Source organism: Herpailurus yagouaroundi, unplaced genomic scaffold (genome assembly GCF_014898765.1).
Source record: "Herpailurus yagouaroundi ecotype Mexico unplaced genomic scaffold, PumYag 182, whole genome shotgun sequence".
NCBI classification, from domain to species: Eukaryota; Metazoa; Chordata; class Mammalia; order Carnivora; family Felidae; genus Herpailurus; species Herpailurus yagouaroundi.
In genome coordinates this window covers 54,304,058-54,331,260 of record NW_024412413.1, presented here as the reverse complement: position 1 = coordinate 54,331,260, position 27,203 = coordinate 54,304,058, and the positions used below count along the sequence as shown (strand labels likewise).

At 35.3% G+C, this 27,203-nt stretch overlaps 1 protein-coding gene across 1 annotated transcript in view; it reads left to right on the top strand.

The window, feature by feature from the left end:
- MON2 (MON2 regulator of endosome-to-Golgi trafficking) overlaps positions 1-27,203 on the top strand; it is a 117,956-nt gene that overhangs the window by 58,539 nt on the left and 32,214 nt on the right. The window contains exons 13-23 of the mRNA XM_040490429.1: positions 795-925; positions 8,306-8,410; positions 8,769-8,849; positions 8,928-9,001; positions 9,270-9,360; positions 13,885-13,986; positions 15,118-15,228; positions 16,775-16,950; positions 19,441-19,603; positions 21,230-21,523; positions 23,640-23,838. Coding sequence (XP_040346363.1) covers positions 795-925; positions 8,306-8,410; positions 8,769-8,849; positions 8,928-9,001; positions 9,270-9,360; positions 13,885-13,986; positions 15,118-15,228; positions 16,775-16,950; positions 19,441-19,603; positions 21,230-21,523; positions 23,640-23,838 — 1,527 coding nt within the window. The remainder of the gene's footprint in view (positions 1-794; positions 926-8,305; positions 8,411-8,768; positions 8,850-8,927; positions 9,002-9,269; positions 9,361-13,884; positions 13,987-15,117; positions 15,229-16,774; positions 16,951-19,440; positions 19,604-21,229; positions 21,524-23,639; positions 23,839-27,203) is intronic.

The following is a 27,203-nucleotide window of genomic DNA, read 5'->3' as shown; positions in this document are numbered from 1 at the left end:
TGGCTCAGAGCCTGACGCGGGGCTCGAACTCACGGACCGCGAGATCGTGACCTGGCTGAAGTCGGACGCTTAACCGACTGCGCCACCCAGGCGCCCCAAACATTAAAAAAATTTTTAAAAAGAAAATAAATCTAGAAGTCTGTTGTAAACTATATCATACTATTGAAATGGTGGTTTGGGGTGCCTGGCTGGCTCAGTCAGTGAAATGTGCACCTCTTGATCTCGAGGTCATGAGTTTGAGCCGCACATTGGGTCTAGAGATTACTTAAAATAAATAAATGAACTTAAAAAAAATTAAAAAAAGTAGTGGTGTTTTTTTGTTTGTTTTTGTTTTTATTTTTTTCAATGAACTAGTAGGACAATAATGCTGCTTTTAACCTTCAGATGTTTTTTTTCTTGTTGAATACTTTGAAAACACTCAGGTTTGTTACATGTAATATAAACATATTTCAAGATGGTATTTAGTTTTCAGACTGAAAATGTGAGATTTGACATCTAACTTTAACTATAAAAGTTTACTGGGAATATATGTTAAAATACTCCATGTGTCCTAATTCTATTTTGCTTGTAAAAAAGTATACCTAAGTTTTATAATTTTAAAAAGTTATATAGAAAATTACTTAAAATTTGCTTAAATTATATTGGTTTTTATACCTCCTGAATTTCAAAAATGTTTGCATGTAGATAATAGGTAACTGCATAAGTGTCATAGTTGAACTTAGTTTAATCAAATTAATGTTTTAAAATACAACATTACTTTGAATAATGTGAAAAGTATATCTTAATTATTTAAGCTTTCCTTTGTGTTCTAGCATATTCCATTCAGGGCCAGAGTGTTATGATGATAAGTCCATCAAGTGAATCTCACCAGCAAGTTGTGGCAGTTGGTCAACCTCTGGCAGTCCAGCCTCAAGGAACAGTAATGGTGAAGGACTTTTCTTACCTTAGTTACCAATTAACTATCCAGCAAAATTATTATACCTTTCTTTTTTTATTTTTTAAATCCAAGTGAGTTAACATGTAGTGTAATAATGGTTTCAAGAATAGAATTTAGTGATTCATCACTTACATATAACACCTAGTGCTCATCCCAACAAGAGCCCTCCTTAATGCCCATCACCCATTTAGTCTATTCCCCCCATCCAACACCTCTCCAGCAACCCTCAGTTTGTTCTATACTTCAGAGTCTCTTATGGTTTTCCTTCATCTCTATTTTTATCTTATTTTTCCTTCCCTACCCCTATATTTTTCTTTTTTGTTTCATAAATTCTACATGAGTGAAATCATATGGTATTTGTCTTTCTCTGACTTATTTCACTTAGTACAATATACTCTCGTTCTATCCATGTTGTTGCAAATGGCAAGATTTCATTCTTTTTTGATTGCTGGGTAATATTCATTGTATGTATATACCACATCTTTAAAAAAAATTTTTTTTTAATGTTTGTTTATTTTTGAGAGAGATAGACCAAGTGCAAGCAGGGGAGGGGCAGAGAGAGAGGGAGACACAGAATCCGAAGCAGGCTCCAGGCTCTGAGCTGTTGAGAGAGGCTCGAACTCACAGAGAGATCATTACCTGAGCTGAAATCAGATGCTTAACCGACTGAGCCACTCAGGTGCCCCTATATAAACCACGTCTTCTTTATCCATTCACAATTAATGGACATTTGAGCCCTTTCCATACTTTGACTGTTGTTGATAGTGTTGTAAACATTGGGGTGCATGTGCCCCTTCAAATCAGCATTTTTGTATCCTTTGGATAAATAGCTAGTATGCAATTGCTGGATTGTAGAGTAGCTCTATTTTTAATTTTTTGAGAAATCTCCGTACTGTTTTCCAGAGTGGCTGCACCAGTTTGCATTCCCACCAGAAATGCAAAAGTGTTCCCTTTTCTCCTCAACCTTGCCAACACCTGTTGTTCATTTTAGCCATTCTGACAGGTGTGAGGTGGTATCTCGTTATGGTTTTGATTTGTATTTCTCTGATGATGAGTGATGTTGAACATCGTTTCATGTGTCTGTAAGCCATCTGGATGTCTTCCTTGGAAAAGTGTCTGTTCATGTCTTCTGCCCATTTCTTCACCGGATTATTGGTGTTTTGGATTTTTAGTTTGATAAGTTCTTTATAGATTTTGGACCCTAACCCTTTATCTGATATGTCGTTTGGAAATATCTTCTCCCATTCCATCGGTTGCCTTTTAGATTTGTTGACTGTTTCCTTCCCTGTGCAGACTTTTTATCTTGATGAGGTCCCAACAGTTCTTTTTTGATTTTGTTTCCCTTGCTTCCAGTGACATGTCTAGTAAGGAATTGCTGTGGCCGAGGTCAAAGAGGTTGTTGCCTGTTTTCTCCTCCAGGATTTTTATGGTTTCCTGTCTTAAATTCAGGTCTTTCATCCGTTTGAGTTTATTTTTGTGTATGGTGTAAGAAAGCAGTCCAGATTCATTCTTCTGGATGTCAGTGACCAGTTTTCCCTATACCATTTGCTGAGGAGACTGTCTTTTTTTTCCATTGCATTTTCTTTCTTGCTTTGTCAAAGATTACGTGGCCATACATTTGTGGGTACATTTCTGGATTCTCTATTCTGTCCCAATGATATATGTGTGTGTGTTTGTGTACCATACTCTCTTGATGACTACAGCTTTTTAATACATCTTGAAGTTCGGGATTGTGATGCCTCCAGCTTTGGTTTTCTTTTTCAAGATTGCTTTGGCTATTTGGGATCTTTTTTGGTTCCATACAAATTTTAGGATTGTTTGTTCTAGCTCTGTGAAGAATGCTGGTGTTATTTTGGTAGGGATTGCATTAAATGTGTAGATTGCTATGGGTAGTATTAACATTTTAACAGTATTTGTTCTTCTGACCCATGAGCATGATGTTTTCCATTTCTTTGTCTCTTCTCAGTTTCTTTCATAAGCTTTCTATAGTTTTCAGCATACAGATCTTTTACCTCTTTGGTTAGGGTTATTCTTAGGTATTTTATGATTTTTGGTACAGTTGTAAATGAGATCGATACCTTGATATTCTGTTTCATTATTGGTGTATAGAAATGCAGCCAATTTCTGTACGTAGATTTTATATCCTGTGACTTTACTGAATTCATGTATCAGTTCTAGCATTTTTTTGGTGGAGTCTTTCAGGTTTTCCACATAGAGTATCATGTTGTCTGTGAAGAGTGATAGTTTGACTTCTTCCTTGCCGATTTGTATGCCTTTGTTTCTTTTTGTTGTCTGATTGCTGAGGCTAGGATTTTTAGTACTATGTTGAATAGTGGTGAGAATGGACATCCCTATTATGTGTCTGACCTTTGGGGGGAGGCTCTCAGATTTTCCACATTGAGGATGATATTAGCTGTGGGTCTTTTGCATATGGCCTTTATGATGTTGAGGTGTGTTCCTTCTATCTCTACTTTTTTGAGGGTTTTTATCACGAAAGAATGCAGTATTTTGTCAAATGTTTTTCCTGCATCTATTGAGAGGATCATGTGGTTCTTATCCTTTCTTTTATTAATGTGATGTGTCACGTTGAATGATTTGTGGATATTGAACCACCGCTGCATCCCAGGAATAAATCCCACTTGATTATGGTGAATAATTCTTTTAATGTATTGTTGGATTCAGTTTGCTAGTATCTTGTTGAGAGTTTTCGCATCCATGTTCATCAGGGAAATTGTTCTATAATTCTCCTTTTTAGTAGGGTCTTTGTCTGGTTTTGGAATCAGGTAATGTTGGCCTCATAGAATGAGTTTGGAAACTTTCTGTCCATCGTATTTTTGGGAACAGCTTGAAACGAATAGGTATTAACTCTTTTTTGAATGTTTGGTAAAATTCCCGTGGACATCCATCCAGCCCTGGACTCTTGTTTGTTGGCAGATTTTTGATGACTGATTGAATTTCTTTACTGGTTATGGGTCAGTTCAAATTTAGTATTTCTTCCTATTCCAGTTTCGGTAGTTTATATGTTTCTAGGACTTTATACATTTCCTCCAGATTGCCCAATTTGTTGGCATTCAATTGCTCAAAATATTCTCTAATCATTGTTTGTATTTCTGCAGTATTGGTTGTGATCTCTCTGTTTTCATTAGTGATTTTATTTATTTGGGTACTTTCCTTTTTCTTTTTGGTAAGTCTGATTATTTTTATTAATTCTTTCAAAGAAACAGCTTCTGGTTTTGTTGATCTGTTCCCTTTTTTTTGTTTTTTGTTTGTTTATTTTAATTTCAGTATTGATTTCTGTTCTGATTTTCATTATTTCCCTTCTCCTGGTTTTGGGCTTTATTTTCTCTTCTTTTTTCAGCTCCTTTAGATGTAAGGTTAAGTTGTATATTTGAGACATTTCTTCCTTATTTAAGAAGGGCTGAATTGCTATATACTACCCTCTTATGACGGCCTTTGCTACTTCCCAAAGGCTTTGGACTGTCGTGTTTTCATTTTCATTGGCTTCCATGTACTTTTTTTAATTTCCTCTTTAATTTCTTGGTTAACCCATTCTTTCTTTAGTAGAATGTTCTTTAATCTCCAAGTATTTGTGATCTTCCCAAAAATTTTCTTGTGGTTGACTTCAAGTTTCATAGCTTTGTGATCTGAAAATCTGCATGGGATGATATAGGTTTTTTTGTATTTGTCGAGGGCTGATTTGTGTCCCATTATGTGATCTACTCTGGAGAATGTTCCATGTGCACTTGAGAAGAATGTGTACTCTGCTGCTTTAGGATGAAATGTTCTGAATATATCTGTTAAGTCTATCTGGTCCAGCATGTCATTGTTTCCTTGTTGATTCTCTGCTTAGATGATGTGTCCATTGCTAGAGCGGGGTGTTAAATTCCCCTACTATTACTGTATTATTATTAATGACTTTCTGTATGTTTGTGATGAATTGATTCATGTGTTTGGGTGCTTTCAAGTTGGCATAAATATTTACAATTGTTCGATCTTCTTGGTGAATAGACTCCTTAATTATGATATAATGCCCTTCTTCATCTTTTGTTACAGTTTTTGTTTTAAAATCTAGTTTGTCTGATATAAGAATGGCTCCTCTGGCCTTCTTTTGATGTCCATTAGCATGATAAATAGTTCTCCATCCCCTTACTTTCAATCTGCAGGTGCCTTTAGGTATAAAATGAGTCTCTTGTAGTAAGCATATAGATCAGGTCTTGTTTTTTTATCCATTATGATACCTATGTCTTTTGATTGGAAGATTTAGTCTACTTACATTTAGAGTGGTTATTGAAAGATATGAATTTTGTGCCTCTGTGTTACCTGTAGAGTGGTGTCTCTGGTGACATTTTCCAGTCCTTTCTAGTCTTTGTTACTTTTGGTCTCTTTTGTTTTGTTTCATTTTTTTTCTCCAAAGAGTCCCCCTTAAAATTTCTTGCAGGGCTAGTTTAGTGGTCATGAACTCCTTTAGTTTTTGTTTGTCTGGGAAACTCTGTCTCTCTATTCTGAATTACAGCCTTGCTGGATAATTCTTGGCTGCGTATTTTTCCAATTCAGCACGTTGGATATTTCCTGCCACTCCTTTCTGGCCTGCCAAGTTTCTTTGGACAGATTTGCCATGAATGTAATCTGTCTTTCCTTGTAGGTTAAAGACTTTTTTTTTCACTTTCTGCTTTCATGATCATCTCCTTGTCTGTGTATTTTGTGAATTTGACTACAGTATGCCTTGGTGATGGTTAGTTTTTGTTCAGTCCACTGGGAGTTCTCTGTGCTTCTTGTATTTTGATGTCTGTGTTCTTCCCCAGATTAGGAAAGTTTTTAGTTATAATTTGCTCACATAAACCTTCTGCTCCTCTTCTCTCTCTTCATCTTCTGGGATTCCTATGATATGAATATTATTCCTCCTTAATAAATCTTTCAGTTCTCTTAAGTCTTGTATGGTGATCTTTCGCCTTTGTTTTCCTCTTTTTTTTGCTTCATTATTTTCCATAATTTTATCTTCTGAATTACGGATTCACTGCTCTGCTTCATCCATCTTTGCCGTCATATCATCCATTTGAGATTGCATCTCGGTGATAGCATTTTTAATTTCATCCTAACAGGATTTTAGCTCTTTTATTTCTGCAGAAAGAGATTTGCTGGTGTCTTCTATTCTGTTTTCAACCCCAGCTAGTATTCTTATAATCATGGTTTTAAATTCTAGTTCAGACTGTCTTACTTATATCTGTGTTGATTAAATCCTGGCCATCATTTCTTCCTCTTCTTTCTTTTGGGGTGAATTTCTCATCATGTCATTTTGAAGGAAGAAAAAAGTTAATAAGAAAGTAATATTAAAACAAAACAAAATCAAATAAAGGAAGCCAGATCTTAGGTGTATTTCAGTCTTCTTGTGGAGAGAGGTTTGATAGAAAAAAGAGGGGAAAAAAAGTAAAATTTTTTAAATTAAATTAAATTAAAATTTTAAATTAATTAAAAAATGTTTAATAATAGAATAAAATAAAATAGGATAAAAATTGCTCTTTATGTATCCAAGAAAGAGAAAGAAAAGAAAGAAAAAAGAAAACAGCATAAGCAAAAATAGAAACAAAGAAAACAAACCAACAAACAAGCAAACAGAACGAAACCTGAATAAAGTTAAATCCAGTTTCCCTAGAACTGAAACTTTTTTTTTTTAATTTTTTTAATGTTTATTTATTTTTGAGACAGAGAGAGACAGAGCATGAACGGGGGAGGGTCAGAGAGAGAGGGAGACACAGAATCTGAAGCAGGCTCCAGGCTCTGAGCTGTCAGCACAGAGCCCGACACGGGGCTCGAACTCACGGACCGCGAGATCATGACCTGAGCCGAAGTCGGGCGCCCAACCGACTGAGCCACCCAGGCGCCCCTAGAACTGAAACTTTGATGCACTCTATGGTCAGTAGACTAAGCACGTGGAGAGGATTTGTGCTGGTCTTCTGGGGGATGTCTCTGGAGGACGCAGGTGGGCAGGGCTTGGTGTATCAGCTGTATTCTTCACTTGGTGGTGCTGCTTAGCTCAGTGGGGTCAATCCTGGTCTGTGAATGCATGGGCGAGGGGTGAAAATAGCTTAACCCAGCTCTCTAGTCTCTGGATTAGGAATTTCGTGCCCTCACAGATGCGTGATCAAGTACCCCTCCTTTGTATCAGGCTTCTGTCTTCTCCTTGCCTTTACCCTGTCTGTGTCCAAGCTGTCTGCCTGCCAGGTAATGCCTCCCTCCACAGTTTTATCTCAGATGGGGCTGTTTCAAAACCCCATACTTCACAGACACCTTCATCTTTGACCTGCACTGATTCTCTGGGGGGGGGGGGGGGGTGTTTCGCTGAGCAATTACCAGATGCTGGCTTTCCCTAGAAGATATTTGTGCGATCATGCAGTGGCAGTGGCTCAGAGTTTTTGGTAAATCATACCCCAGCCAGTTTTGCTGCACTCTGGTGCCTTTGTTCTACTATCAGTAAATGTGACAGCTCTCCAGGGTCCGCTGGGAGTTTTGCCAATGGGGAGGACAGATAGCCTCTATCAAATGCACTCCAGACAGGAGAACCGCTTCTCTCCGTGTTGCACATGGATCCCTCAGTCCACATTGCCTATTCCTGGGGATTTGCCCTACTTCCTCACTGGAGCATTGTCAGGCACTGATCTCTGAACCTTCAGACATTGCGCTCCATTGTTTATAGAACCCTGGTGGTATTGAAACCCTCTCCCCTCTCTCCATTAATGGTTTTGGAGAACAGATGTTTTGTCCAGTTCCCTGTGAGTGTTCTCACTCTTTCCTTCTCTTTCTCTCCAGCTTCTGTCGGGGTGGGGAGTGCTTTTCTTGAGCAATCCTGATGCTCTGCACTCTCCCCCTTTCTCTGCCCTCTCTCTGTGAAAATGGCACCCTACTCTGCAGCTCCACGGTTTTTCTCTCCCCTATTTCACCCCTCTGCATGACATTCCTGCCAAGTTCTCTGGCTCATATTATGCAAATTGTTGCATTTATCATGAGATCAATTTCTTAGGTGTTCAAAATGTCTTGATGCTGATCTAGCTGTGTTTCAGGGACAAGACAAGCTCAGGGTCCCTATACTACTCTGCCATGTTAACTCTGTCGCCTGTACCTTTCTTTTTGTTTGCCAGATTTTGTTGTTATTTATTTTACTTGGATGATTGATACCTTTAGAAGACAACTGACATTATCATAACAATGATGGTAACACAATTTTTAAGCAAATTAATTTGTTCTATACAAACCATCCACACCTATTTTCTTAATATATTTGGTTTTTTATTTAAAAAAAATATTTGAATATGATAATCCTACTTTACGAGAATGCATAACAATTCTTACAAATATATATTTATTTAAATATAGCTCACTTCCAAAAATATCCAGTGTATGAGGACTTTACTTAACTTGGCACACTGCCATGGAGCTGTTCTTGGAACATCATGGCAACTTGTCTTGGCGACCCTACAGGTATGTTGTAGGCTCTGAGTCAAAGATCAGTGTTCTTTTTATATCTAGGTGCAACCAATTAAATTAAGCAATACCTGTTGGTAGTTTGGGGAAGCCTAAAGAATAGACAGTAAGTTTGAAGAAGGAAAAGTTGGAAAAGAAAAAAGATGTGGCTTCTCTTAATGGCCTAAGTTCTGCCTATGCTTGGTGTTTTAAGTATTTTATATGAATAGCAGTTACCGATTTAAATTTAATTATTGGAAACCTACTTCTGATTTTAATTTTAGTTATTAAGAGTTACTAATGACTTTTAATTTTAGTTATTAGGGTTTTTACAATTTTACAGATTTAGTTATTTTTTTTTTGTTTAATTTTACAGCATCTTGTATGGATTCTGGGATTAAAGCCTAGTAGTGGTGGTGCCTTGAAACCTGGGAGAGCTGTAGAAGGACCCAGTACAGTAAGCTGTAGTTAGTCTTACTGAATTTGTGCTTCTCAATATGTTCATATGTTACATTTAATTGTACTCTTCTCTTAGGTTCTCACAACAGCAGTGATGACAGATTTACCAGTGATTTCCAATATACTTTCAAGATTGTTTGAAAGCTCACAGTAAGAATCAGTTTTTGACTCTAAAATACAGAGAACAAACAGAGAGTTGCTAGAGGGGCTGTGGGGTGGGGGGGATGGTCTAAATGGGTAAGGGGCATTAAGGAATCTACTCCTGAAATCATTGTTGCACCATATGCTAACTAACTTGGATATAAATTAAACAATAAATAAATTAAAAAAAAAAAAGAATCAGTTTTTGAAATTGAAAGAAATATTATTAGCTGTATGTTTTAGATCAGAATGTCATACTTCTTCATTTTCATTATAGGTATCTTGATGATGTGTCATTGCATCATTTAATAAATGCACTTTGCTCCTTATCCCTAGAAGCAATGGATATGGCCTATGGAAATAATAAGGTGTGATATTCTTTCTGTTTTAAATATGGTACATTATTGAGTTAAATAAGATGTACACTCATAGTGATCTTAGTATTTTAGTAGTGGGACTAATACTTTCTTCCAGTCTGTGTTGAGCTTTGCCATTTAGGGTTATTGGTTGAAGAGGGAGTGAAGAGGACATGACGTGGTTTGTGATATGTCTAATGTATTGTAAATTTAAATTGTGTCCATTTCTGTTGTGTACTGAATATTTTAAGAAACATTTTTTAAAAGAATATATGTAATACCACATTTATAAATGAATTCCATAGAATGTCACAATAATATTTGTAATTTCAATTTATGATTGGGACAATACAAGGTTTAAGTCAAGCAATATATATATGTCTCAATTTCTCTTGCCTTCATTGGGATGGAAATAAGGAGCTAATCATTTCTTAGTAAAGGTAATGATTCTCCCTACCTTGAAAATTAAATTTTTCCTTTACTCATTGGCTGAATGAATAGAATATAGTACTTTTGAATATTGGCATTCAAGAGCATTTCTTTCTGTAATCAAAATATCATTTTCTATTATACTTGGACAGCACAAGAATATATGGATTTGTTTATATTTTAGAAATTATGTAAAATAAAATGCCTTCTGTGTTTTAAAATAAATATGGTGTAACCATTTACAAATAAGTGAAGATACCTAGAACATGATTAAAAAGCAGAGAATGCAGCTTTGTAACTTGTTTAACATGTATCTGTAAGATCCAAAATTATGTTGTCTGCTTAGTCTTCAATTATAATTCTTTGTATTGTGGCTTGTCATCTGTAGGACTCATTTAAAGATTAACCAATGAGGTCTTATTAAGGAGAAGTTTCATATATTATAGCATATAGTTAGAGTATTACATAAACATGTAGGTGTTTGAAAATATGTTTTATACTTTACTCCAAATTAAGGCATGGGTAATATAAAATACAGTAAAGTAGTAAATTTCTTGATATCCTTAATAATCCTGAATCTTTAAGATTAACTCAACGCACAAATATATTTTTAATAGAGTACTTTAATGAAATCTGAGCAAGTTTCTGTGGTAATGTCTTGAGAATTTACGTATTAACTCAGTAACCATGGTATGTGTACTGTATACATGATAGTGCTAAGAAATATAAAGGATATTTAAGATTTTTACTTTCTAACAGCATGTGAACTACTGGCTCATGGTTAAGTGGCAGTTTAAATGGTATAAGAGTCTAAATAAATAGTTATAGATACTAAGTGATGTGAGACATATTCTATGAATCTTTAGTGTCCTTTTATAGAAGATGTTTCTAAGTGCATATTTCTACTAAAAGAATTAAGATTAATTAACATGAATTGGTTTGTGATTGGAGGTGGATATTGAAGGAATGGTATAATTTACATAAGAAAGAGCAAGTTCATGGAAATCAAAAGAAAAATGTTACAAGAAGTCAAGATCAATGAGAATTGAAAAAAAATAGGGATTTGATGTTTATAATTATGCTGGAAGAATACAATTTCAAGAGAGTGGTTGGAGCAGATATATTTCAGGGAGGCTTAGAAGGAACAAATGTTGAAAAAATGGATGCGTTGGAATGGAGATTATGTACCTGAGAATGGATTCTCGTTTCTCTCTTTTAGGATTTAATATTGTAAAGCGAAGTGATAAATGTGGAATGGAAATAAAAATTTATAAAAATATAAACTATAAAAATTTTAGACAAATACGGCCAGGCTGACCTTTGCTGCATGTATTAATGTTGTAATGTTATAAAAATATTAAAAAATGTTTAAATGGAGGCAAAGAACAATTTATTATTCAGTTGTGCTTTTTATAAAAATTATTATAAATATGCAGATGTTAAAATTAGAAACTTTTATATTTTTCTTCATTATTAAAAAAAACTTTGACAATGTCAGCTCTTCTGAGTGAGTTAAACATTCTAGGGATTAAAGATATATATATTGGGGTACCTGGGTGGCTCAGTCAGTTGAGCATCTGACTTTGGCTCAGGTCATGATCACACAGTTCGTGAGTTCTAACCCTGCATTGGGCACTGCGCTGACAGCTCAGAGCCTGGTGCCTGCTTCAGATTCTGGGTCTCCCTCTGTCTCTCTGCTTCTCCCCTGCTCATGATCGCTATCTCTCTCTCTCTCTCTCTCTCTGTCTCTCTCTCTGTCTCTCTCTCTCTCAAAAATAAATAAACATTAAAAAATTTTTTAAAAATTAAAATGAAAGATATATATATTAGTGTTCTTTAGTGTGGATTTAAAGTCATCTCATTTTTGGTCCTCATTTCAGGAATTTTTGCTAATGTGTTGAGAAGTAGCTTATGATGAAGCTTGCAAATTCTTCCCTGAAAGAAGGTGTGGTGGATGATACTTGTGCAGACATATTACCAAACTCAGTATAACAATGACAAAAATATTCTTCATAGTTTACTGTATGCCAGGCACTTAAATGTTTAATTTAATAATTTAAAACAACTCTGTGAGGTTTGGCGGTAGTTTCACCTTTTTACAGATGAAATATGAAAATAGAGAGTTTAAGTAATCTGCCTGGGATCACATATTTAGTAATTGTTAGAACTTGGATTTGAACCCACATAGGTCTCATTCTAGAGCTTTATTCTTAACCACTTCACTAGTGGCTGTAACTTTTGTGTGCATCAAAGTCTGCTGTGGAGTTTTTTAAAAATGCAAATGCCGGGAATACATTCTAGGCTTTCTGAATAACAATCTGGTTATGAGGTGTGGGCATTTGTACATTTAAAAACAAAAAATTTTTTTTGATGTTTATTTATTTTTGAGAGGGAGAAAGAGAGACAGAGTGTGAGCAGGGGAGGGGCAGAGCGAGAGGGAGACAGAATCCGAAGCAGGCTCCAGGCTCTGAGCTTGTACATTTTTTTAAATGCCACACGAGTCCTGTGTTCATCCTGGTTAGAATTAGCAGAAGAATGGGGTGGCTGGCTGGCTCGGTTGGTAGAGCATCTGACTCTTGATCCCAGGGTTGTGAGTTCAAGCCCATGTTGTGAGTTCAAGCCATGGGGCTAAGAAGGAGGAGGAGGAGGCGAAAATCATACTAGGCAACATTTATGAGGACTTATTATCTGCCAGATACTTTCTAACGTGTGGTTGTCTCTGTATATTATTACCCCATCGTATAGATTTAAAAAATTTTAGTGAGGGGCGCTTGGGTGGCCCAGTCGGTTGGGCGTCTGACTTCGGCTCAGGTCATGATCTCATGTTCTGTGAGTTCGAGCCCTGCTTCCGGCTCTGTGCTGACAACTTGGAGCTTGGAGCCTGCTTTGAATTCTGCGTCTCCCTCTCTGCCCCTCCCCTGCCCATGCTCTGTCTCTCTTGCTTTTAAATAAACATTAAAAAAAATTAAAAAATTTTAGTGAAAGTAGTAACTTATTCAAGTTACATACCTATTAAGTGGTAGAGTTGAAATGAGGTCCTAGTAGTAACTTATTCAAGTTACATACCTATTAAGTGGTAGAGTTGAAATGAGGTCCTAGTCAATTAAAACTTCACAAATGTCAGTCTTAACCACTGTATCATACTGTTTCTACAATGGTACATTCTTCTACCACACAAATTTTTAGGGTGCCTGTAACATTAGTGCATGCAGCAAAGGTCAGCCTGGCCAAATTTGTCTTAAAACAATACCGATTCCTTTTCTGGTTGGTGAAATGCTAGCAACTGAGGAGAGGGGTTTGTCACCTGTCTCTGGTATTTTTTCTGTTATTTCCTAAACTCACAGTTCCAATATCTGCCTCATTCCTGACTCTATACTTCTTTCCCCTGGTCTCTGTTGTTTCTTTTCGGATTTTTTCATACTTCCTGACATTCACACATAAAACGTGGACATTTGAAGACTGCACTAGTAAGAATATGTATCAATCAGCCTAGGCTGTAAGTCTGAGATCAAGATGCCAGCATGGTGGTCCTCAAGTGAGGACTCTTTTCCTGCTTTGAAAGATAGCAGTCTTCTCACTGGGTCTTCACATGGTGGGAAGGAGTGCTCAAGAGCATGCCAGGAAGCTCTCTGGTGTCTCTTCTTTTAAGACACTAATCCTATCTTACCAGAGTTTCACCTTATTACCTCACTTAACCTTGATTACCCCCGTATAGGCCCTATCTCCAGAGACCATCACCTCGGCGGTAGGGTTCAACATAGATATTTTTTAAGGGGACACAGTTTAGTCTATAACAGAATGTATCTTTCCTTCTGGTCAGAAGAGTAGCCACTCTGTGTCTGGAATAATTTTGAATTTTTCACTTTTTTCTCATGAAAGCATTCTCTTCCTAACCAAATTTTATAATTAGAATCTATCCTGGATACTTGAGGGTGGGTTTCAGAAAGTCTTGTCTCATGATAACTAAGGTTCTGTTATGATTATTGCTAATTTATACTAATTATATATTAATTATAGTCATGCTTTTCAGAGTATCGTCAGTTTTATTTATAGTTGAGGTACTAAAAATTTCTTACAATATCAAAATGCAATATGTTTTCTCTCTAGGAACCATCTCTTTTTGCTGTTGCCAAATTGTTAGAAACTGGTCTAGTTAACATGCACCGAATAGAAATTCTTTGGAGACCTCTAACTGGCCATCTACTTGAGGTAACTTCTTTTTTCTTAAATGCTGTATTTACTTTTGTTAAGAATAAAGATAGACACATTGAACTACGGATTCTGGATGACCATGTGAACAATCAACATTAACTTTTTTCCCCCTTGTCTTTATGTCTGTGTATTTCATTAGGGACTAAAGTTTTGCAATGATTGCCTTGGGGAAGGAATAGGTTGGTGTTTTGCACTGATAATGGGTGACACATCAGTGAAATCTCTGAAGTCTCCTCTAGCTGTTAGCTTGGGTCCTCTTTCTTTTGTTACAGAGTCTCTTGATCCACCTCAGTTTCAGCTAGTTCTGAAACTTTAAGGCATTTGGGGCTGAGAGTTCATTATAAACACTGTTCCTTTATAACCTTTCCTGTGATTCTGAGATAGCTCTTCTCTAAAGGGAAAAAGCCTGTGTGGTATCACTAATTGTAGATAGTGCCAGGGAATTTCATCTGGATTTGTATACTCTTGTGTTCAAGTTGGAGTGACTGGTAATAATTAGCTGATTCTCAGTAATGGTTGCTTCTGTTAGTATGCGTGTGTATGTGAACTTTAGGTTTAGTTTCCACGATCATTTTGTAATATTTTAGTAAGCTAGGAAAGGTATTACTCTTCATAAGAGAAACAAATGAGCTTGAACTTTTCTTTATTTTTTTTTCCCCATTTTGTTGGGATTACTTTTATGAATTACTATAGAGGAAAAATGCAGATTTTCTTGTCCTAGACATTCTCATCAAATGGCACAAAAATAAGTTTTTAAAATCTTAGCATAGTATTTGATTATGAGGGTTGGCCTGATTAGGAACCTTAGTATCAGCTTGCCGCTTTTGTTTACTCTGATGATATAATTTACTTTTTTGAAATCCTTTTTTTTCTGTGACTTGTTTAGTTTCATCTTTTATTTTCTGTCTCTCTATTGCTTCCTTTGCCCCTTATACAGAAGGTAAGCTTACTTCCATTTTAGATACAATTTTTTATTCAGCCCTTATTGGTGAACATTTCATATAATTTTTAAAATGTGAAAGAATACAAAATGTTATATTTAAATTTTTCTTTTCTCAGTTGATGTGTGATATGTAGCTTAAGTGTACAAGTTAAATATTTAATTTTTGTTCAATGTTTTGTCTTCAGGTGTGCCAGCATCCAAACTCTCGAATGAGAGAATGGGGAGCAGAAGCTTTAACTTCACTTATTAAAGCAGGATTAACATTTAGTCATGATCCTCCACTTTCACAAAACCAGGTAAAAAAAAAAAAAGTTACCTTGTTTTAAAAAAATTTTTAATGCAAAATCATCCTCTCCTATGTGTAGTCTTTTTCTTAATTTATCAAATCGATGATATTCTGAGAATGGGTGTTGTTTAATATTTTATATGTAGGCCATGGATATCATACAGAAGACTGGTATGTCTGGATTTTTAGGATTATCTTTATTAAAAGTCATGAAAACCTTCTTGTGAATGACACAGAATTAAAGCTGCTAAATTACTTAGAATTGGGCTCCCATTGTGGAAGTTTTCCCTGTTCATGCATTGCTAAGACTTTATTTTGAGGCCCTACTTTATTAGCCTCCTTACTTTGGTCCCTAACTATTCCTAATTTTTTTCTCTAATTATCCTTACATGGGGAGAAAAGCAAGTGGTAGAAGAGACAAGTACAATAAAATAGGTTTTTATTTTTAAATAATTTAAAAAGTTCCTTTGTACTTCCCCAGTTTATTTTTGTCTTGAGTCCTTTGTCCTGACTCATATAATCATTTATAGATCTCTTATACGGTTTTTTAAAAGTCCACTGAAGTTCTTTTGTTTGAAGATTGAGTAGGAATGAAGATGGTGATTGTATTCTATAAATTTACTCAATACATAGTTACTGAGTACATACAAGATGCTACCCAGTGATTTAGCTCTTGGAATAGAATGATGAGCAAGACAGAAAAGATATATGTTCTTATACAGCTTAAATTTTAGTGACTTCATATTTTTTTCCTGTTACAGTTTAAGTTTTTTGAAAAGAAAACCCTTATCCAAATCCTATTCACTGTAATACCTGACACATAGGTGAGAGCTTAAATGTTTTTTCAATCAGTGAACCAAATAAATGAATCCTTGAAGAGAAAACAGGTAAAAATGATGCAAGTGCTTTCAGGTCTTGAAAGGACTAGAAAAGAATGCTGTCTTTACTCCAGTGGATTCTAATCGTTTGACTCTGTCTTTGTTAATGGGTACCATACTTACTCACTTTTTAGTAGTATTAAGAATTTTAAATTTAAATGTATGTGATATAGAGGCATTCACTTTTGAATGTCCCCTCTCTGTAAAGAGAGCTTTCCTACTATTCTTCCTTTCTAATTGTATATTCTAATAAACTTTTGCCTGCTGCTCAAAATATTTTGCCTGCTGCTCAAAATAAACAAACAAAACGTGATGTATATTAACAGAGTAAATTATGAAGACAGTTTTAGAAATTGGGGATTATTTCCTCTCTCCAGATATAGCTAGATATATATAGACACATTTCCTTTATTGAGATTAATTTCTATACGGGTCCTTAATTAGTGTCCTTTAACGCATAGTCACTCCATTTAATCTGAAATTTAACATGTTAAAGATAGGTTTTTATTTCTCTTATTTTAAAAAAAGGTATAAATCTCTTAATTACTTCAGAGAAATCAGTGTTTGTTTTAGTAGAAAAGTTTTTATTTACTCTTACAGTCTGAGTGGAGGTGAATTTAAATTTAAAAAGTAACAATAAAGCTTCTCTTTCTAATTAGTTTCCTGCCCTCTTTTCAGAGACTACAGTTGCTTTTATTGAACCCATTGAAAGAAATGTCCAGTATTAACCATCCAGATATCCGACTTAAGCAATTAGAATGTGTGTTACAGATTCTTCAGAGTCAGGGAGACAGTCTTGGGCCTGGATGGCCATTAGTGCTTGGAGTCATGGGAGCAATCAGAAATGATCAAGGGTAAGTTTTTAAAACTAACATCCAGAAAGTAATAGAGGTAAAGAATGAATTCATCCTAAAATGTTGCAGAAGTGGTAATTTTTTATGTATACCCTTCCTGTTTAAGATCTAGAATCATTTTTTCTTAATCCTACCTCCAGTTGGCTGGAGTGAATTATTAGGGCTCACCTTTGTTTTGGAAGGATGGAAAAATTGCTGTTTATTTGACATTTGTACAAGAATACAAAGTTCATAATTAATATAAATGTACCAACCTAAAAAATTTTGTAACACATCCAAAGATTGGGGTTTATATTATTAAAATAAATATTTGATAAGATATAAATTAACACTTAGGACTTCTCTGCATATATTGGGAAATCTAAGAATTTGCTTTTAAGTGACTTTTAAAATTTTATTGTTCATTTATTCTGTGCCTAGTATATTCTAAATACTATGCTTGCTAGTTTCTATGATTACACAGTTGGGTAGCTCTTGCTCTAAAACTAGAATCTTATGGAAAAGGAACAAGGTCTATGTTAGGATCCTAATAAGAATAGTCTGTTATGCTCCAAAGAATAGGATTCCAGTGGGAAGAGCCTGTGTCCCTGGAGTGGGGCTGAGCCAAAATTATGAGGGACCTTACATGCTTTTATAAACTATGTATTTGGATTTGTCCTCAGTCCATTTGAGAGACATTTAGGAGTTTTAAGCAAAGGAACATTGTGATGTGCATTTGAGCTCTATCACTTTAACAGTACCCTGGAGGGGTGGGGGGAAATGAGAGAGCCTGTAGTGCTCTCTAGAGATAGAAAGGAGGAGATGATGGGGCGCCTGGGTGGCTCAGTCAGTTAAGCATCTAACTTCGGCTCAGGTCATGATCTCCCAGTTTGTGAGTTCTAGCCCCGCGTTGAGCTCTGTGCTGACAGCTCAGAGCCTGGAGCCTGTTTTGGATTCTGTGTCTCCCAGTCTCTCTGCCTCTCCCATGCTCATGCTCTGTCTCTCTCTGTCTCTCAATAATAAATAAATGTTAAAAAAAAAAAAAAAAAAAGACAGGAGGAGATGGATTTGAGCTACTTAGCAGATTGACTATAGAGGTGAAGGGTGAAATAGGAAATAGAATAAGGAATGACTCCCACATTTCTGACTTAGGCAGCTTAATGAATGGTGGTGGTATTAACTAAGTAAATACTGAAGGAAGAGCAAAATGGACTTGTTTAGTTTAAAGTGAAACATTGCAGTGGAAAGGTCTATTAGATGTGTGGATATGTTTGTCTCATTCTGCAGCAGAACTCATGCCATCTTACATGATGACTAGTTGAGGAGTTTTGTATGGTTGAAATGCTTGAGACTATCTATTATGGAAAATTGATCTTTCTTACTTATTTGTAGTAGTAAATTTCCTTAAATTCTACAAAATACTGAGATGATTTAAGTGGAAGGAAGCCAGCGATAGCTTAAATCAAGCTAAAATTTCTTCTCCTAATTTACAGTGCAGTTATAAGATAGGATGTTGTTGTAAGATATTATTTAGTACATGTAAAACAGGAAGTACATGACATAGCAAACAGTAAGTGTTAGCTATTATAATTCACTTTTGTTATTATTTTTCCCCACTGCCATTTCTCTCTAAAGTCAAATGCTTCTTTAAAAAAAAAATGTTTATTTATTTTTGAGAGAGAGAGAGAGAGAGAGACCACAAGCAGGGAAGGGGCAGAGAGAGAGGGCCAGAGGATCTGAAGTGGGCTCTGCACTGATAGCATCAAGTCCAATGAGGGACTTGAACTCAATGAACCATGAAATCGTAACCTGAGCCAAAGTTGGTCACTCAAGGAACAAGCCACCCAGGTGCCCCTAAAGTCAAATACTTCTTATTCTCTTCATTTGAAATTCAAAGTATACTATTTTCTTATGCAGACTAGATGGATTATTTTAAATGAGATATACATAAAAAAGAATGGGGAACTCATTTTCATTAAGTGTCTATTTGCATATGCTGGGCACCATGCTAGATTTGTGGGATATAGTGGTGAGAAAGTAGCTATAGTCAATTTCCTTTTTTTTGTTAATGTCTAACTTTTGTTTGGCTGGTTGATACAACATCCTTTCTTCAGTTTTGTTTGTTAATTTATTTAAGTATAAGTATCTCTTTTACATTATGTAGATGTTAAAATACTGTATGACCTATATTAGGGGAGATTTTTTTGTCCAAATTTTAAAGTTTATTTTTATTTATTTTGAGAGAGAGAGAGCATGAACAAGGGAGGGGCAGAGAAAGACAATCCCACTGTCAACGAGGAACCTGACATGGGGCTCGAACTCAGGAACCTTGAGATCATGGCCTGAACTGAAATCAAGAATCTGATGCTTAACCTATTGAACCACCCAGGCACCCCTCTTGTTCAAATTTTAGAATAGAATTTAACTTGGTTCAAATTATTATAAGGTGTATATTTTTACTTACATTTCTTTTAAGTGCATAAATATATATTTATTTTTCATTTTTTTTAGAGAATCCTTGATACGAACTGCATTCCAGTGTCTTCAGTTGGTTGTGACAGATTTTCTACCAACAATGCCTTGCACATGCCTGCAGATTGTTGTAGATGTAGCAGGTAGCTTTGGACTTCATAACCAAGAACTTAATATTAGTTTAACTTCAATAGGTTTATTGGTAAGTATTACTGCCTTTCTTGTGATCATATAATTTAGAAATCGTTGTTAGGCAATTAAGAATGAATGCTAAGCAAATAGGCTTTTTGTTTTATGGGGGTTGTTTGAATGACATTTAAGTGCTAAACTTTGATTTTGCATGAAGGATTAAATGACATAATTTAAGAAATAATTCATTGATAGAATATTTGGAATAATCTTTATCTATTGAGCTGAAATTTCGCTTTAAAAGGTTTGTCATGAGAGGATTTAGTAAATAAGTAATAGTACATAAAAGAGAAATATTTATGTGACTCTCGTGTAAGGATTAATTGATTTTCAATATTGTTTTAGTAGCAACATTTTCATGTACTGCTTATTTAGTAAATAAAGCTCCAATAAAAGTCTTTACATGGTCCTGTAGTTCATCCACTCTGCTTCGTTAGCTGCTAGAAGGCATATGTTAATGGAAGAGCCTTGACTGTGGGAGCAGATATACTTGTATTTTAATTCTCTGTGCCTGTTGTTAATTGTTTAATGACTGACCTTTTGAGCCTCATTTTACTCACTTTGAATGTAGAAGTAAAATCTAAGTTAGGATGTTATTAATATTACATTAATAAACAAAGCTGTTTCCAATATAAATGCATTTAAAGGCAATTATTTACACTTTTAAAAGTTTATTATAAGCCAAAAGTTTTTATTTATTTACTTTTATTTTTTTAAAGTTTATGTATTTTTGAGTGGGTGAGCATGAGCAAGAGAGGGGCAGAGAGAGAGGGAGAGAGAATCCCAAACAGATTCAGCACTGTTAGCGAGGTGCCCAACGTGGGGCTTGAACTCCTGAACCATGAGATCAGGACCTGAGCTGAAATGAAAGAGTCCGACACTTTTAACCTTCTGAGCCACCCAGACGCCTCTATAAGCCAGAAAATTTTAAAGTCAGATATCCCTCACAAGCTAGATAAGTTACTATTAAAATGTAATCATAGGAAAGAAAATAAGCACACATATAGAATCCCTCCCAAAGAGTATTTAATTCAGTGTTGACTATATTACTGCCTGGTGTCACTCTTATATTTATGTTTATAGGATTCTCTACATTTTTGTCATTGGTGTAATTCTCATTAATTCATACACTGTACTGTGGTTGAGAATGAGGTCATAAGCTACGTTGGGATATAGTAATTGTTCTATGAAATTATAAAATGCCATTAAATGATATTAAAGAACTGTTAATAATTTTTTTGGTGTCATAATAGTATCATGGTTAATTTTTTATAAAATATAGGCACGAAATAAATATGCCAAAATGTTAATAATAGGTTTTGGGTACATTGATATGTTGATACATTTTCCCTGTTTTTTGTTTTGTTTTATTTTGTATGTTCTTGAAATGTTTCATAACAAAAATATTTAAAAATATTAATGTCAGCACAAGATTGTTTCCCCATATTCTCCGGAAATCAGATGGAGACATATGACAGAGATGTTTTCAAATCTATTCTGCTAGAAAAGAAATTTCTGAAGTGACTTTTTAAGGTTTTGTTTCTGAAAGTTAAAGCAACCAATCATGTATTGAATATTTATTTATGTGTTTAAAATAAAACCTGTGAGTGAAATGGTATTTTTCTACTTTGCTCTTTAGTGGAATATTTCAGATTATTTTTTCCAAAGAGGGGAAACTATTGAAAAAGAATTAAATAAAGAAGAGGCAGCACAGCAAAAACAGGCAGAAGAAAAAGGAGTGGTTTTAAATCGGCCCTTCCACCCTGCACCACCGTTTGATTGCTTGTGGCTGTGTCTTTATGCAAAATTGGGTGAACTATGTGTGGACCCCCGTCCTGCTGTGAGGAAAAGTGCAGGGCAAACTCTGTTTTCAACAATTGGTGCACATGGAACTTTGTTACAGCATTCAACATGGCATACTGTTATTTGGAAGGTATTGTGTATTAGCCTGAGTTATTAGCATTTGAGACAGATTTAAAATTTTTTCAATTAAATTTGTTATTAATTTTTAAAGAAGAATTTCCCTGCTTTTGTGCTTTTGGCCATACAAGATGTTAGTTTTGTCCTGCTATAAGTTACACCATGGAGCAAATTACATATTGAAAGCCTATTCTCTCTTTTTCTATCTTCATCTCTTAATATCTGTCTCTGATTTCTGCCTTTGTCCCTTTTTTCTCCCTGTTTTTCCAAGTGCCAAAACCACATAATTGAAATGTAATCAACTACAAATTTTGTAAATGAAAGAATGTCAACAATAGTGAAATTTACTTGCAGACTAAGCAAACAGAAGTAACCTCTAAGTGGTAAATTCTGTATGTTTGTTCATTAAATATACAGTTTCATTTTTTCTTTTTCTTTTTTATCCTCTAAGACTTTTTTACAAAACTAACAGCTTATTAGTGAGCGTCGCCTCTTTGCTTTCCTTTTTGGTTCTGTCTGTTCCAGGGCACCTGGGTGCCTTAGTCAGGTAAGCATCTGACTCTTGATTTTGGCTCAGGTCATGATCTCACAGTTCATGGGATCGAGCCCCGTGTTGGGCTATGTGTTGACAGCAGGAACCTGCTTATAACCCTTACTTTCCCACTCTGTCCTTTCCCTCCTCACATGTGTGTTCTCTCTTTCTTTCTCTCTCTCAAACTAAATAAACTTAAAAATAAGCCTGAAAAATAAAATAAAATAAATAAAATAAAATTCTGCTCATCGTCTTTACACTGTTTTTGTGAATTTCTGAGATCAGTTAAGTTTGGTGATAGGCAACATAGTAAATCCTAATTGTATTTAACAATTTTTCTTCAATTTAATAAAAAAGACTCCAGAATGTCTTCTTAAAAAATTAATGTAGCCATGCTTTGGGCTCTGGGCAGATGATGTGGAGCTGCTTAGGATTCTCTCTCCTTCTATTTCTGCCTTTCCCCCCGCTCACATTCTCTTTTGCTGTGTCTCTCTCTCCAAATCAGTAAATCAACATTTAAAAAATTAATGTGCATTTACTAATAAAAATAATTAAAATCTCTTCTCCTTCCCCTGTGTTCTGTTTCAGCTCTATTGGCTCTTATTCAGATCATAAACATGCTTTAGTCTCCCTTACTATTATTTTAAAAAACAAACTGATATTTTCTCTGATTCCTATTTTCATTTTAAACAGCTTTATTGTTAATCTTGCTGCCTAATTCTCAGTGATTTTTTTTCCTTCCTCACCTCCCCTGCATTCTCTTGACCTTTTAATACGATTTCTAGATTATTCTAATTCAAAGCCTCTCAAACCTTAGTAACAGAGTCCCCTTGAAGTCTTACCACCCCCAGACCCCCGGAGTTTGTGATTTTTTTTTGATCCCCCTGGCACAGAGCCTGAGAATTTGCATGTCTGTGAATTTCTTGGGTGATGCTATGCTGTTGGTTCTGAGACCATATTTTGAGAACCACAGAAATTGTTCATAGGCCACAGGTAGTCTTCTAATTGCCAAAATGTTCTCCCTAAGTTTAGTTCTTATCCTACTCATTTTTTTTTTTTTTTTTTGGTAGCATTTAATACTGTTGGCTATTTTCTCCTTTAAATTTCTCTTCCCTTGGCTTCTGTTTCACAGAATGCTTTTGCTTGTCTTTTTCATTTTTATTTTTTTTCTTCAACTCCTTCCCCTGAATCTACGCTTTAAATGTAAACATTCTCCAAGTCCCAGACACTTCCTGCTTGATATTTTCAAGCACCCTCATCTAGTCCCGAAACTTGAGTTATAACCTCTATTTAGATGTCTTCTATAATTCTGTTTTTTGCCTGGACTGAATTCCTTAGCTTCAGTCCCTTCTTACACATTACCCCATAGATGCTCTGTTGATATGTCAACAAGTCTTAGAAAATATCCAATCAAATTAAAACATTTTTCATATTCTATAACTTCAAGTATAAACTTAATATAATACTTCTATTTTTTCTAATATATTGGATTGATCTGTCTGATATAATTTCTTGTGACTTTTGTTGTGACAGTTCTTAATTGCTATGCTTTTATTTAAGCTATGTTATTTTTATATGCATTTTTATAAATATTCAGGTTCTCTTTCATCTATTGGACCGAGTTCGGGAATCTTCTACCACTGCAGACAAAGAAAAGATTGAGTCTGGAGGTGGGAATATTCTCATTCATCATTCAAGGGACACAGCAGAGAAGCAGTGGGCAGAGACCTGGGTTTTAACATTGGCCGGAGTAGCAAGAATCTTTAACACTAGAAGATATTTACTGCAACCTTTAGGTATATATGCATTTTTCCTTCTAGTTAAACAAGTAACTCATTTTAAAGGCAATTTGAAAAATGTAGGAGATTTTTAAAAAATTTGTATATAATGCTACTTCCCAAGAATAATCAGTCTTAATGTCAGTTTTTGTTTATGTGTGTTGTGTGCATAAGCGTACACATTTTCATTCATTTCGTTGAGAAAATGTGTAATTTACCTCATATGGGCTAGCCTCTAGGGGATACAATGATGAATAAAATACACAACATCTTTGTTGTCATGGGCATAAGGGAATAACTGAAATTACATAAATAAATGCAAAATTGCTACAGTGATAAATGCTACAAAGGAGTGGTGCTTTGTAAGCTTATAATAGTTATTTGACCAGGCCTATGAGTTCCAGGTAAGCTTCCCTAAGGAAGCAGTATTTTACCTGAGGTCTGAATGGTCAGTAGTATTTCCATCAGGCAAGGGTAAGATGAAATGTGAAGAATTTTATAGGCAGAGAGAATGTGTAAATGTCAATAATACTGAGATTGAGAAGCCCCAGTGTAGATTATACCTTCAGTTCTGATGATAGTGGTGGGGGGGGGTAGAGAAAAGTGAATGGAACAGAAATACTGGTTTATAAAATTATGAGCATGCTGTACATATTATTGCATTTTTACAAATTATTATTTTACATTTGGCTTTTTTGTTCCTGTTTATGTTAAAGCATAAGCATATTTATTCTTTCCATCAGCAGTTTTGTGTGTTCTTCATGTTCATTTTTTCCTTTTTTTACCAAAAGTGGTCTCTAATGTTTGATCCTTTTTGCTCTCCTAGAGCTTAATGTTAAATGTATATAAAAATCCTAGTTTTTTATTTCCATATAAAATTTACATAAAATGAAATGTACCAGTCTTAACTATATATTTGCTGAATTTTAACCAAATAAGCATCATTTTTAATACGTCTGTGATAGGGCACCTAGATGGCTCAGTTGGTTAAACGTCGGATTCTTGATTTTGGCTCAGGTCATGATCTCACACTTTATGAATATGAGCCCTGAGTGTGAAGCCTGCTTGGGATTCTCTCTCATTTCCTCTCTCTTTACCCCTCCCCTATTCATGTTCTCTCTCTCAAAATAAACTTAAAAAAACAAAAACAAAAAAACTTCCATGATAGTTACTTTGTTTTAAAAGCTAAAACCTCGGGCACCTGAGTGGCATAGTTGGTTAAGTGTCAGACTTTGGCTCAGGTCATGATCTCATGGTTCATGAGTTTGAGCCCCACATCAGTCTCTGGGCTGACAGCTTGGAGCTTGGAGCTGGCTTCGGATTCTGTGTTTCCCTCTCTCTCTCTCTCTCTCTCTGCCCCGCGCCCCCCCCCCCCCACTTTCTCTCTCTCTCTCTGTCTCTCTCTCTCTCAAAAATAAACATTAAAAAATTTTAAAAGTATGGGGCACCTGAGTGGCTTAGTCAGTTAAGTACCCAACTTCGGCTCAAGTCATGATCTCACAGTCAGTGGGTTCAAGCCCCAAATCAAGCTCTGTGCTGAAAGCTCAGAGCCTGGATCCAGCTTCGGATTCTGTGTCTCCTTCTCTCTCTCTGCCCTCCCCTGCTCACACTCTGTCAAAAATAAACATCAAATAAATAAATAAATAAATAAATAAATAAATAAATAAATAAATAAATGAATGAATGAATGTAAAACCTAATAAATAAAGATCTAGTTTTTTAAAAATGAAGGCTGTTTGTGTAGCTTTAGTAGTTTTTTATAATTTAAATATTGGAAAGTGGTCTATATTATTTTAGAATAAGGTTCATATTTTCAACATAACCATGAACAATATATACTTACATCTAGTCTTTTAGAATGTGTACTTTTTCCTAGATATAGAATATTTTAAAAGAGGAATTACAGGGTTTTCCTTCCTGTGGTACGGAATATTCTAAATATGAGATTGAGTCCCCACTCTGATGTCAGCTCAAGTCATGGTCTCATGGTTCCTATTGAGCCCCATGAGCAGAGCCTCTTTGTTTGGGATTCTCTCTCTCCCTCTTTCTCTGCCCCTTCTCCACTTGCACACACGTGCTCTCACTTTCAAAATAAACTTTTTAAAAATCTGTTTTTTATTGTATGTAAGTTATACCTCAATTTTTAATAAAAAAAAAAAAAAAAAAAAAAAACATGGAAAGGAAGAGGCATATAACTGGCCAGGTGTTATTTTTTGTCCTGTATAGGCAGAGTAGTACCTATTGTTTCATCCCAGAACTACTTCCAGCTTTTCTGTTAACTGATTGCTTCCTCAGAAATATGAGGAAAAATTTAAAAATTTACTCATTTATAGCCTTTGTGAAATGACTTTAAACCTTAATTATTTATGTATTTCACAGCCTACTTATGTCACCCTGCTTTGGAAAATGTCAGTTCTTCTGATTTTTGTGTTAAATGCATGTATGTGGGTAATAAGCCATTCTGTTAACAAAGCCATTGGGGTAAATTGCTCTAGGAACAAAGTCATTTTGCTGGGTTTCATAGAAACAGACTACATGTTGCTGTAAAGAACTTCAACATAAATGTGCTTACCTGGTCATAGGAGTAGAACAAGAGATTGGATTGATCAGTGGAAGCCAACAACTGCCACTCAGCCCATGCTCTGCTGTGGGTGGGTCAGCACACTCCATTTCACATGAGAGGAGCAGATTTAGACTCAAAGTTGTAAAAAGACAGTCTCTTCTTTATGGTGCACTTTCTTCCGGTGACTCACTGTAATTGGGAAGAAATGTTTAAGAAAATTCTACAACGAAATAAAAAAAGAATTCTGCAGCTCTAAGTTATTAAAATATGAAAAGGCGTGAAGTTGAGATTTCATGAGTAGAGCATAGTGTATTTTAAAAACTTAGGCCAATAAAAAAATACATATTATTCTGTTATAATTTGTAACTTTTCCAATATGTTTAAGAGTGAGAACATCTTATCTTAATCATTAAATAAAGGTAGATGAGTAAATCAAAGTTGTTACTGAAAAGCTTTTGTTTTTACCCTCTTACATTTTTAATTCTGTTTTCCGTAGGCAGAAATAACTAGGAAATAGTGTGAACATGTGTATATACATTTATAGAGTTTTGTTTTTAATATTTTTTATTTAATTTTTTTTTTTTTTTAATTTTAGAGAGCATAAGTGAGGGAAGGAGGCAGAGAGAGAGAAAGAATCAAGTAGGCTCCACACTCAGTGCAGAGTCCCTGATGCAGGGCTCAATCCCACGACCTGGGGCTTGATCCCACCACCCTGGGGTCACGACCTGAACCTAAATCAAGAATTGGTCTCAACCAACTGAGCCACACAGGTGCCCCTATACAGTTTTGTTCTTAAGACCAAAACATTGATATACTCATC